At 40.3% G+C, this 12950-nt stretch overlaps 1 protein-coding gene across 6 annotated transcripts in view; it reads left to right on the forward strand.

Annotated features, from left to right (window-relative positions):
* The window catches only part of LOC136832257 (beta-1,3-glucosyltransferase), a 132718-nt gene that overhangs the window by 51200 nt on the left and 68568 nt on the right, over positions 1-12950 (forward strand). For all 6 annotated transcript variants that reach the window (XM_067093154.1, XM_067093131.1, XM_067093124.1 and 3 more), the window contains 2 exons: positions 7675-7786; positions 9636-9772. In XM_067093154.1, the coding sequence (XP_066949255.1) occupies positions 7675-7786; positions 9636-9772 (249 nt within the window). The remainder of the gene's footprint in view (positions 1-7674; positions 7787-9635; positions 9773-12950) is intronic.

Below are 12950 nucleotides of genomic sequence, written 5' to 3' on the forward strand. Positions count from 1 at the left end.
CATTCTCATCAGGGTGCTCAAAAAATCTGTTCAAGAATTCATCTAATTCCTCACACACAGGACTTCCTGTACAAAGTCAAGAAAGAAAGAAGTAAAGCTTGGTTAGCTGCAGAGTTTAAATTCATCCATAAGAAGATGGAATATTGCCTTAAATTTGCATTCTCCCCCTCACCAATATGATGATGTTACCTTATCTCATCCTTGTTGTGAGAGATAGTCTTCTCCACATGGCTTTGAGGTGAACATGATTTCAGTAGAGGTGCATGCCATTCCCACATCAACAAAAGCAGCAAGGCCAATTTCTGGCACTCCAGGGGTCTCTGCTTTTCTCATGGCTTCAATTTTCCATAGGATTTGATGACTCCTGTTGACATAACAATTGATGATGAGGTTATCACTTTGTTTTCTGGAGCCCCTGGAAAGATTACTGTACTAATCTCTGAATCTTCTATCGTTAATGGACTGGAGAATTTGCTTGCCTTAATTGAGCTGCAAGCTACTATGCGCTCTTTCTGTTCATCTATTAGACTAGTTACATTAAGAAGCACCAGCACTCCCTGATGAATGATGCACACGACATCCCATTGTTTTAGTAAATACCTAGTGTTATGAGGAAGATCGCCTACTCATCTTTTTCTCTTTTCTTGAGTCTTGATATGACAGAAGGAAAGGCTTTTTCGAGCCACTCATTTTTTATTGAAGACCCATAAATCTCTCTTGTGACCGAGTTTTAGCAGGTTTTCTATCCCTAAACAGATGTTTGTCAAGAGTTGTCAAGATATTAGTGACTGTTGAACCTGGATCAATTCATTCTTGTGACACTCTAAATTGACAAACAGTAATGTGTCTTCTACTTCTACAAGAGCAGGAAGTAATGAGAAATGTGCATCAGTTCCAAGTTGAAGGAAGGTACTCACTATTCCTGAGTACTGCAGTTTCTTTGTCTTGAAATTTGGCTTTGCAATTTGCTATGAACCTAAACTTAGCCTCCATCAAGGATGATTAACACATGCACCACCTATCCTTCTAGCACCTTGATTCACTGTATTTGCTATGACTTGATGCTTAATCTTGGCTCAAGTTTACTTATTAAAATTACTGCTACTTTCCATTCAGGCTGCTCTCCCATGAGGACTTGCAAACACAAGTCTCCACTTATGAATGGGCCTCCTCTGATTCTTTTTAGGAAAGAGCTTCTTAAGACTGAGTTGATGTTGTCAGAGTTAATAAATAAAGATTTGGTCCCAGTATTCCAGATATCAGATATTTGCAAGGCTGCAACATGAATAGTATTCCTATGTTGGATGAGGCTGCAGAGTTGTCTACAGATAGTGTTCATGAACCCTTCCAAACCCTTGATGACTTCTGCTTGGTCTCTACTTAAAGTAAAATTTCCTTGGTGGAGGTGGATTGTAACTCTTCACTACAATTATCTTTGAAGATTACTGACATTCTTGATGTCAAAGCAGACAAGAAAGGCAAGGACTTAGAAAAGATCCAAATTTTATTGTATGATGATAAGAAGTACAAAAATTCAGATTTTATTAGAGAGAGATAAGGAGTACTTTAATTCACCATGATGAAGCATAACTTTGTGAGGCTTTTAGCCTTGAAGGCAGCTGGTGTCGACACCTCCAGGGTTGCTTCGGTGACAGAACCTTGGTCTTTGAGCTTCCAAGAGTCATTGCTTTATTGTTTTAGGAACTATTATGTATAATTTGAAGGAACAGATAGAAGGGAAAGCTATGGCGAGCCCATAAGAACCCGTCAGATTTTTTCCCTTCTGATCCTTGATCTAGAAGATAATATAAGTAGGCTGGATACTCCGCTTCTGCAAAGCAGCATCCTGTAGCTATAGAAGCCTTTACTAGAGATCCATCTTCTTTCCTTCCAAGGCTCTCAGTTTTACTTTTCCCAGCAAAAGTGGATTCTGGGGAAAAGTTGGTGGTACAAACCTTATGGAAGGGTTACAGACTACTGTCAGAGGAGACAAACCCCCTCTATCTCCAGTGCTAGTTTCGTATGAGTCCCTTGCAAAGAATTCAAGTAAGATTTTAGCCTTGGACAAGGAGATGAAGCCTTTGATAACCAAAGGAGCTGTTGAGAAGGTACTTGCAGATCTGAAAAATTTCTGTAGTCGTCTCTTTGTTATTCCTGAGCCTCAGTTGAGACCCTTTCAGAGGGAAACAACAGTGGCAGTATGACAGGCTATTTGGAAGGATGACTTCCCAGTGTCTGTAAACTCAGGGACACCTATTTTCAAATTCCTTTGCATCCATCCTTCCATGTATTGATTCGATTCTTTTTTAGGGCAAGATATGCTTGTTTAGAACTTTATGCTCTAGGCTAGTGACAGCCCTTCAAATGTTTACCAAAGTACTTGCCCCAGCTTCCATTTCGGTCCACAAGGAGGTCAGACTGTCTAGGTACTTGCATGATTGTCCTCATCTCCTCAAGAACTTTACCAGCACCAGCAGGTTGTCTTCAGTCTGTATTGCTACAAGTGTATGATTGTCATCTGAAAGAATTAGGCTTGGGGTCATCGTAGATGTCAGTATATCTAGATATGGGTTTAGATATGGTTGTCCCTCACAGTTCAAACTTGTTAGACAGAGTGCAGAGATTCGTTGTACTGTTGCAGGAGTCCCTTGGCTTGCAAACACCCCCAGCAAAGGGTTGTATACTAGTTAGCTGAAGTTGTTTGAGTGAGGTGGTTTTAAGCAAAAGTTTTTTAGTGAGGGGTCACATAGAGTGACGCTAATTGAGCGATTGCTATTTAAAGCATTAATTTTTACTTTGGAAGTTTACATACAAATGAACAAATGATCTTAAATGCAGTTTAAAACATTTACTCACAGCATGCAGTAAAGGCATTTTATTTATATTGAAATATATAATTGTTCCTACACGAATACCAAGCCCTCAGTCTTTACATGTGGGATTAACTTTCAGCGAGCTGGAAATCCGGCCGTTAAACTTTTGCAAGGTTGGTTATAGTAACAGTTACTGATGGTGGTATAAATTCAGTTCTACGCAGTTTACTTTTGGCTGCCGTCTCGATGAGATGTGCGTTCCTTTCTCTGTCCTGCTGTTCAACTTTCTCTTCTGTGTTTGTATTTATATTGTTTATATTTTTGTTTATACCTTGTGTATATTGAAATATTGAAACATTCCAACATGTTTTTTGTCTCTATAATGATATATTCAGTTATTCTTGCTATGAAGTCTGCATAAGTTTTGGGAGACTTTCTCCTTACATATCATTTTACTTTTTTTTTTGTGTTGCCTTTTCATATTTACACAAACCCAACGCCTATCTCCTAGGTGTTTGTTTTGTGTATTCTGTTTTCATGAACAAACAACGTTTTTTTATTTTTGACTACACAATTTCTTGGAGTGTTGTAATGTATTATTCTTTCAGATGTTGTGTAGATTGAGGGGATAGAGACAAGGTGGGTGTTTCGTGTTTCCAGGCGAGGGTTTCGTAGTCAGTTCGTACGAAGATACTTCTTGCTTAAACCTAGCAAGTTTTTCTCCTCTCTCTCAACATGGAGGTTGATGTCGCAAGATCTTTGACAGTGTGTTTGGTCCCGACTTACCCTCCAAAACCAGTGGGAGTTTCTGTCTACAGTTCCCATCTTGTTTCTTGCCCCACCTCGGGGGGTGGGGGGCAGGTGAGTCGAAGGCTCGCTCCCTTCCCCTCTCTGAATGTCGTTCTTGGCCTCCTGAGCAGTGGAGGTTTTCTGCCAAGAGGAAGCATCAGAGGAGGAAGAAGGCACCATCTTGGAAGGGGTTTTCTCCTTCGATGGCCGCTTCTCAGTCTCCTTCTGGTTCCTTCTATGCATTCTTCCTCCAGTTTCTTCTTCCTTGGAAGGTTTACCCCTTCCCATCTTCCATAGTTTCAACTTTGGAAGTTTTGGGAGAGGGGTCAGGAGATATTTTCTCTCTGGGTACCCAAGCTCTCTTGTGTTGGGGCCCCCTCCTGACGGGGAGAGGTAATGTTATCTTGTTTTATTTCAGGATCGAAGGCTCAGAAGATATCTGGACTTTTCTAGGCCTGCCAGGAGTACCAACCTTGGGTGGCCTATTTTCCCATTTCCAGTCCTCTCACTTGACCATCTGGTGCTCTCCCTTTAGCCTAGGTACCAGTGTTGCCACTTCAGTTTTTGGTGTACTCTGACCAGCGTTTTGAGTTGGCGGCTGCAGCGGCTAACCCGTTCTCCTCTTCATAGTCCTACAGTTCCGGATCTGTCGGCAGTGTATCCCTCTCACAGCTTTGGAACCCCTTCGGTGTTCTCGCTTCTACCCCTGCTCTGTTGGCAGCGTATCTCTCTCAGAGCTTTGAAACTCCTTCGGTGGTGGTGGTTTTCTTCCTCTCCATCGGCAGCATATCCCTCACAGAGCTTTGGAGCCCCTTCTGCAATGGTGACTTCTAGCGCTCCGTCTTCTGATGCTCTCATGAAAACGTTTGACAGAGTCAACATCATTTTTCAAGAGAGGTTCATCCATGTTGTGAAGAAAAAGCATTGAAGGTCTCTGTCTCCGTCTTCTCCGTCTTCATCCAACCATGACTGTGGTTCTCCCACTTGAGCTTGTGGCCGTCTTGCTGATGAGGGGGTTGTTACATCCAGCTGCTTCTCAATGGCTCTCCCTGCTCCCGACTCAAGAACCTCTACTGCGGGGACTGATGGCTATGAGATGACGTCTTCTGCTCCTGCTCTCTCCATGGAGTCTCTCACTCGGGCTGTTATGGCAAGGCTCTTGTTAAGAAATCCAGGGTATTGAAAACTTGGAAATTCAGCCATTTCCTTCTGGGTCCCACATTCCTACGACGGATGTGAGAGACTCTGCCTGTACGGTCATGGACGTGTTTCCAGGCCTAGCCCATTGTCACCTTGTTGCTTGCACATCTGTTGCATTAGTCTCTATCATTCCAGAACTCCTTCTTGTTCACATTCTCCCAAGAGACCCCCAATTGTCGTTCCAGCGCCCACAACCGTGTCCAGTCCAGTGTGCGAGTCTGTGAAGACATGCACATACGAGCGGTTACTTCAATCCCGTCGGCCATTCAGCCTGGCTCCTCAGCGTCTTGTCATCTTGTGTTCTCGCTCTCCTAGGAGAGATTGGGTTCAAACAGCACAGACGTATGGGCATATAATGACATCACGGCTGTTGCAGGGTTGTGGAAGTTGTCTCAGGATGGCGTGTCCAGGAACAGAGCATCGACCTTGCTCACCTGAAGGTTTGGGAAGAGAATGGGATGGTCTACGGCCATGCCAGGTTGAAGAACGAATGCCCGTCCGATCACTGCCTCATTCAATTCTGTTGAGGGAAGAGCATTGATAGATCTTTTGTGGACATCTATAATGGCACCGAATCATGTCCATGGCCTTGAGAGTCACTTCTGCGGGCATGCGAGTCACGACCACGGCCAAGCGTGTCTCATTTAGGACTGCCCGAATTTGAGCAGCGGTCTCAGTTTCTCCTAGGGGAGTGCATAACAGGACGATGGAGAGGCAGCGACAACCCATGTACAAGTGCATCAACAGCACATCTGTGCAATGCCTTTCGATCACATACGTATTTTTTAGTTAATCATTTGGTAACAGCCAACAGACGTTACCATACGAGCGAACAGGATCATTCTGGCAACTTATATATCCTGTATAACATAAATTGATGGGGTCTTTTTCACGATCTAATGAATTCATTTTATCAGACCCGTATGGCCATCATTGCAGGAATTGAAGGCCTTTTTATTGTGTTCAGCCAGAGACCTTGACATTTTTCAGGTAGGAAGAAATCTCTGTTTCATCGTTCACATTCGAACTTGACTCTTGATTGTTCCTACACTGATATTATAACCAGACTGGATCTAGTAGCCTGGTGGAAACTGGACTCCATGTGGATCCATGCCAGGAGATGAACTGAATGTTTTATAAGTTCCTTCTTTCCAGCCTGGTCAAGCAAGTACTAGCCGAAGGTCAAAGTCTCAAAGAAAACTAACATGAGCTGATTGCACCACTTTGGCATCATAAGGAGTAGTTTGAAGATCTGCCACCATTAGGGAACCTTTGCTGAAGCCTGCCAACTGGGAAGAGAATTATGAAGTAGTTCCATAACAGAATGTATCTTACTCTAGGAGATTATTGATGGATGTCTCAGAGGTTGAGGCATCTCAGAGACTAATGCTGCAACCATTGTCTTTTCATGTCTCTGTGGAAAGTATAGTTTGTGTAAGTTGCAGAAACATCATCTGAAAAATGACTTATTTTTTCCTGTGATTGAAGTCATTCTCCTTCCTCTTCCTTCAGAGGATGCAGTTTTTTTTTTTTTTTTTTTTTTTGCTGTCAAAGGTTATAGGACAGCTCTCCCACATGTCCTGGAACTTTGAAACATTGAAATGTTAGCATATGTTGATCTGAAGGGTTCTTCTGCTACTAGATAAGGAGCTACCTTTCAGGTCAGTTCAAATGCCTAAGAGAGACCTCTCCTTGGTTCTCTAGTTTTGAACACCTTATGAACTGCTTCATGTGTTATTTTTCAGTACTTTTCCTTAGAAATTTACTTTATTTCCCTGCTTGAGTTTTCATCATCTATGCACCTTGCTATGAAGAGTACTTGTACTAGAAGCTGGTCTGTGAACTCAGGCCACTTGTAGATAAAACTGCATTGCTGTGTTTTCCAGGCAATGATATATGTCAATTCAGGAGACCTACTTCTTAGTTCAGTAATAGCTATCTGCCTGAAGAGGACGAGACGTTGAAGAGGTACGTAGCTTTTATTCCTCAGGTCTACAAATCTTTTCATTATCAGGACATGGCCAAAATATATTCTCTTTCAAGCATGTGCTGAGACTTCTGAAAACAAAGCTAGTCAGGTAAGAGTTACTTTTCATGGGTTTTAGACCTTTTCAGCTTCTTTAACCTTTAAGGGGGATATTGAGAATTCAGCCATTTTTAATGCAGTACTCAGGAGATACTGTGCTTCTGTGGATATATTACAAACATAAACTACTTAGTTTACTTTCAGGGTGTTCAGCTATGTACAGTATCTCATGAAATTACCTCTGGATACTTGGTTCCTGACCTATACTGTCCCTTATTTGTGGTTTATCACAAACCCATCAATCATGTAGAGCCCAAATTACAATTTAGTTGGGGATCAAAATACTGAGCATTCTAATGCTTACTGTTTTGACCCCCACCTAAATTGCAATTTGGGCTCTACACAATTGATGGGTTTGTGATAAAACACGAAAAAAGTTTTTATGTAAAAATTTTTATATACAAACAGATTTCTGTAATTGTATACAAAGTGCCCAGCTCCTGTCCCCTTGTTATTGCTGTCTCTTATCTAGTCTATGTGAAATACAGTAACAAGGATACTTAATACTTATGAATGGATTGAAGGTATGCATGCAAGAACAATTGCTGTTAGCAGTATTGATTCTTATCTCTACAAGATGTAAGAATACACATCTGTTGACATTTAAAGTGCAAATGAAAGGCCAATACCATTGATGTTGTTCATGAAAAATGTTAAAAAATATTTTTTTGTTGCATTAAAGTTTTTTTTCATATTTGCTCTATGTTGATATTCTTAGCTTGAAATTATATTCATATTTTGTTTTTCTCATCAGTATTTCATCATGAGGAGTTTTCTTTTCTTTAGAATCTACCAACTTCATGGAGGAAATGACAGCTGGACAGTAATTGTAGAGGAATGGAGTCAAGTAAAACTTGAGATTCTTCAGCAAGTTTTGATGAAATACAAAAGTTCAGAGGTAAGGCTGTTAATGGTGTTAGTCTTTTATCAGAAGTATGTACATTCAGATTTATGTGTGGTTTATGTGAGAGATTGCTTAAATAAATTAATAGAAATTATTGACAATAAAATTTTATATTTAATATATATGACCAGTATTTTGTTTAGATCTTATTTTTTGTGACAATTTAGAAACAAATTACATGAAAAGCAAACCTCCTGTTCTGCTTATGCTTCATCAGCCTTCCATGTTTCTTGAATATTCACCCCACACCCATCTTCTTTTGATGACAGTCAATCTCATATCATCGCCTTCATTTGATATTGTAAAGTTACGTGAATGGGGTTTATGTAACTTAGTAAAAATGATTGCCCCCAAGACACATTTCTACATATCCTAACTCTTCTTGCGACTCTCTTATTAATGTATTACTTTGTGAAGATATTGTTGAATTGCTCCTTATTATGAATATTTTGAGTGTTCACATTACTTCCTATATGTAAGAGAAATCATAGTTCAGGTGTCCAAATTTAAAGTTAGCAGTGAATTAAATGGGAGCTAACATGAAAAAATACTTGATGATCTAACCAGCTAGATCCACTGAATACATAAAATCATAATACAGATACAATATAGGTAAGTCTAAACCTGTACCTGGAGAAGTGATGCCAGTAGTTCTTCAAATGGAAACTTGAGCTAGTACTTACAAAATGACTGGCCATCCCAAAATCATAATCTTCAGGTTAGGATTGGTGAAAATTTAATTATTACATTTTTTAGAACAATGTACACAAATCACAATGAAAATAAGTGAAATATGAAGTGAATAAAGAATAAAGCAAGCCTTGAAAATTTATCCAAAACATCCAAGGGTCTTGTGAGTGCTGTAAATATGCTTGCACATGCTTAAAAATGACATTACATGCCTCAGGAGACCCTGTGATCTGCCCATGTACTTGCAGTACTTCTAGATGACTGCTATTTTCAGTACAGCAGAGGCTGAAGCAACTGGGAAAATTTTGTGGCCTAAAAATGGTCTTCATTACTACCAGTACTGTAATGGGTATTTGATGAAACAAATCAGAATCACAGTATTATTGCAGCCATACAGAAATAAAGGCAGATGGTACTGTATTGAGGGAAGTAAACACCCCCCAAATGGAAAATGTTAGAAATTAACTGAATAAGAAAGTGTAATCAGAAGTGTACCTGAGTAAAACTCCAACAAAAAAATACACAAATTAGTAAAATTTTTGTCCTAGGACACACATAACATGGGTCACACACTTTGAAATGCTTGGGTAGGATTCGTGGAGTTTTCTTGAACTGATGACTTGGTTATAATTTGGACCTATGGTTGACTATGCCAGCTCTGTTTGGTCCTCAGTTCACAGTTTTGGGTCCTGGTGATTGCTTATTGTAGTAAATACATACTGCTTATAATACTATAGTGCTATCTTTCCACCCACCCTCTCAGATTTTCACACTGATATACACAGACTTCATTTACTCAAGATAAAAGAAGGAATACATCCATTTTAAATAAGTAATTTTCTTGTGAAGGTGGTAAGTCGTACCTGGCATAATTACTACTTTGCTCCTGTATAGATAGAAAGTTACCACTCATTTATATTGTGTAGTGAAGTGTTATGGCAGAGTTAGATAAGAGGTGTATATTTATGGAAACAAATCTTTATTGTTTGTTCTTGTGTTTGTAACATTTTAGTGTAGAGAATATTAGGTTTTGTTATTATATTTTTTGATAATTTAAGAATAATGATTTCTGAGAGTGCAGAATTTTTTGCAATAAATTACTATAATATGGTATAATGTTTGAGGTGATAATTTTGCTTTTACTGCTTGACAGCCGTTATTTTTGGGGAATGCAGTACATGATGCAACAGAAACAATTATTCACCACTTCGATCTTGTTGATGAGAAAGAGCCTTTCTTGTTTCCAGATTCTAGATCAGGGCTTGTTTTGTCTTCAGCCTTAATTGAAAGGTAGGTTGAATTTAATGTCAAAAATTAAAATTTTTATACTACTGTATTCAGGTTTTATCTTCCAAAGGAAGTATTGTGTTAGATCATCATTCCTACAAAGGATGATTGTTAGAGTTAAGAATAGTACCATTATCATTGGGAAACAGAAATTTGAAAGCTAAACTTTCCTACAGGTAATTGTCTTTTTTTGTAATCAGGTCACAAAATGAATTATACTTTTTCGTATAGATTGTAATAGATTGTATTAGTCCCAGTTGATTGTGACCATGGTGCCAAACCCTCCGATTCCATCTGACCATTTTACTCTCCAAGGCAGTGCTTCTCTTGTGGCTGTGGCAGTCCCAGCATCTGCAAGTGTACTATCTCAAGAGGCCCCCAGTTGTCTGCCTTCTGGCTCAAGATAGTCTCTTATCAAGTGGCAGGAACCCAGTCACCTTTTTTCCTCCTCAAGGCTGGCACCAGCTGACATCCATTGCCCTTAAAGGAATTTTGAAGATAGGCCTAGAAGGACTGATCCCCCCCCCATGGAAATTTTGGAAAGAGCGTATGTCTCAAACTGCATTTAAGATTTGAGCATGGTTCACTCCTGTAGGAATGATGGCAAAAGTGATAGACATGCTAAGGCAGACTAAGTCTTGGGGTTAGACTCCTCTGGTACAAGGAGTAGTGACCCCTCTGGATTGTTTTGCAGCAACCATTCGGGTGACTCCTCAAATGGCCGCTGCTGAAAGAGGCACTGTATCCACTGCTTGAAGGAGAAGAATAAGTCCACAGCTGCTGCTCAAAGAAGGAAAACAGGGCTACTGCAAGTTCCCTGATAGTACTCGTAGATCAACCCCAGGAATTGGTTGTTGGCAGCTAATTGTGACTGCTACCAGTTCCTTAAGTGATTACCCTTCCCCCTTGGGTTTAGGCACAACTTCCTCCTCTCTCTGTCTGGGAGCAGTCTCGGGGTTCACTTCTTAGCCCATTAAGTAACCCCAAAATAAAAAAAACGAATTCCCCTGTGACAGGAATCCTTTCATTGTTATCCTCATTAGAACAGAGACCTCCTGGTACTTCAGTCTCAGCAGTCTCAGCCCTACCAGTACACTCATCCCCACCTCTCCAGTGACATTGCTTGAGCAAGAAAATGAGGTTCATCTGCTCTTAGAACTGTTTTGCTTTAGGAGGATTCAGATAAGGAACCACCAGAGGAATTGAGGTTATTACAGGACAAATCTTCATTTGGTGAGAGCCTGGATTGGATGTGTGGAATTTCCAACCCCCAACAGCCCTTCTAAAGAAAGTTTTGGTGGTGGAACTCCATCAGAAGACTGGCTGTGCTGCAAGGGGAATTGATCTGCATTATACAAATAGTATCGTTTCCAGGCCAGAGACTGAGAAGATTTAATAGAATACAGGGCTGTGATGTCCAGCCTAAGAAACCCTTGTCCTGGCCACCTTCTCACCAGGATTGGTCAGCCTTTTTCTGCAGGAATGGGACATTTTGAGCAGATCTGTGGGAAAACAAATACATTCCTTAATGGGCAAGAGTTGGTACTTAGTAACAAGTGCTCTTCTGATAGACATGAAGCTGTCAAAGAGGGCATCACAAAGGTTAGAAGAATTATCTGTTAGCTGGTAAGAACTTCACTTCTCTCCTCAAGGATGCCCCTTTACCTCATGTCTGGTATGATGGTAAGAGGGATCTATTCTTCAAGGATTTATCTAGTTTGCTTTCTTGGCAGGTCTTCATAAACTCAGGACCTCTAATCTTCTAGACTTCCTTCTATTCCCAGAAGACCTGTTAAGAAAGCTTGGGGATGTCAATTTATTCAAAGTATAATTTATGATATTGTCACTCTTACGGTATAGTTTATCTTTTAATTGTTTTCTATTGCAAACAAATAATAGTAAAGACTTGGTAATGTTTTGTTATGTTTGAGATTAATTTTTAAAGTATATTAATTTCATTCATAAGTTTAGTTTGCAGAAATGTGTATTACTATTATTGTCAGTGAAGATGTATTAATTTATAGTTTGTTTTTATGTAGTAATATTTTTTTTTTCAAGATATTTCCTGACTGCCAAAGTCTGTCAGAATTACAAAACTTCAGTTGAATAGTACCACAGGGAATAGACTAGAATTCCCATGTTAACACTCAAGGCACCATACAAGAGAGAGAGAGAGAGAGAGAGAGAGAGAGAGAGAGAGAGAGAGAGAGAGAGAGAGAGAGAGAGAGAGAGAGAGAGAGGTCATTCAGCACTAAAATGGAAATTGACAGTAAAAGGTTTGAAAGGTGCAACAGGAGGAAAACCTCACAGTTGCACTCTGAATCAATTGTTAGGAGGGGATGGAAAGTAAGATGGAAGAGAGAGACTGAAAGGAGGTACAGTAAGAGGAATGCAAGGGGTTGCAGCTAGGGGCCGAAGGCACGCTGCAAAGAACCTTAAACAATGCCTACAGTGTACCGCATGAGCTACACTGACAGCACTTCCCTCCTACAGGGGAGAGACAGAAACCAATAGAAGGCAGCCTACCTCACATCTCTTTGTCAGTCTCATATAGAAAGAAGAAACCCAGAGCTTCACTGGAGAGACTTATTTCAGCAGCAGCTGATACTGGGGAGCCATTCTGAGAGAGAGAGAGACTATAAACAAAACTTTTCCTAAATCACATTCAGTAAAAAGTGAAAATGCATCATGAAGAGTGCAGTGAGTAAATTTAATAAAGCCACTAGCTACTTCCCATCATGAGGTGTATACGGTATACTCTTATACAGTACGTATGTCATGATTTTGTAACAGGATAAGCTCTTAAACACAGCCACAAGGGCAGCTATCTTTGACAGAAGGCCCTCTCACTTGTCGGAGTGTTTGTTATCTACAACTAGCAACTCACATTGGGTAAAGTCCCTCTTTAGGGAAAGATCCTTCCAGCCTAGGAGGGTAAGATCAGCAGATCCTCGCTTCCAGAGTAAACCTTCCAATCTAGGTGCCCTTTCTTGCCATACTTGAATGGCAAGTTTAGCAAAGATAATATGTTATGCCCTTGTGCTTGATCGGAAATAGGATCTGCCTCAAAGTTCCCTGCTAGAGGGGAAGTTGAGATCAGCTCCCCTCCCTGCACCTGTTCCTCTGCTAGGGGAGTTTGCCTTTAGAAAAAATGGGAATGATGGCAGGTCATATTATGTCC

The sequence above is a fragment of the Macrobrachium rosenbergii genome, chromosome 4 (assembly GCF_040412425.1).
Source record: "Macrobrachium rosenbergii isolate ZJJX-2024 chromosome 4, ASM4041242v1, whole genome shotgun sequence".
Taxonomy (NCBI): Eukaryota; Metazoa; Arthropoda; class Malacostraca; order Decapoda; family Palaemonidae; genus Macrobrachium; species Macrobrachium rosenbergii.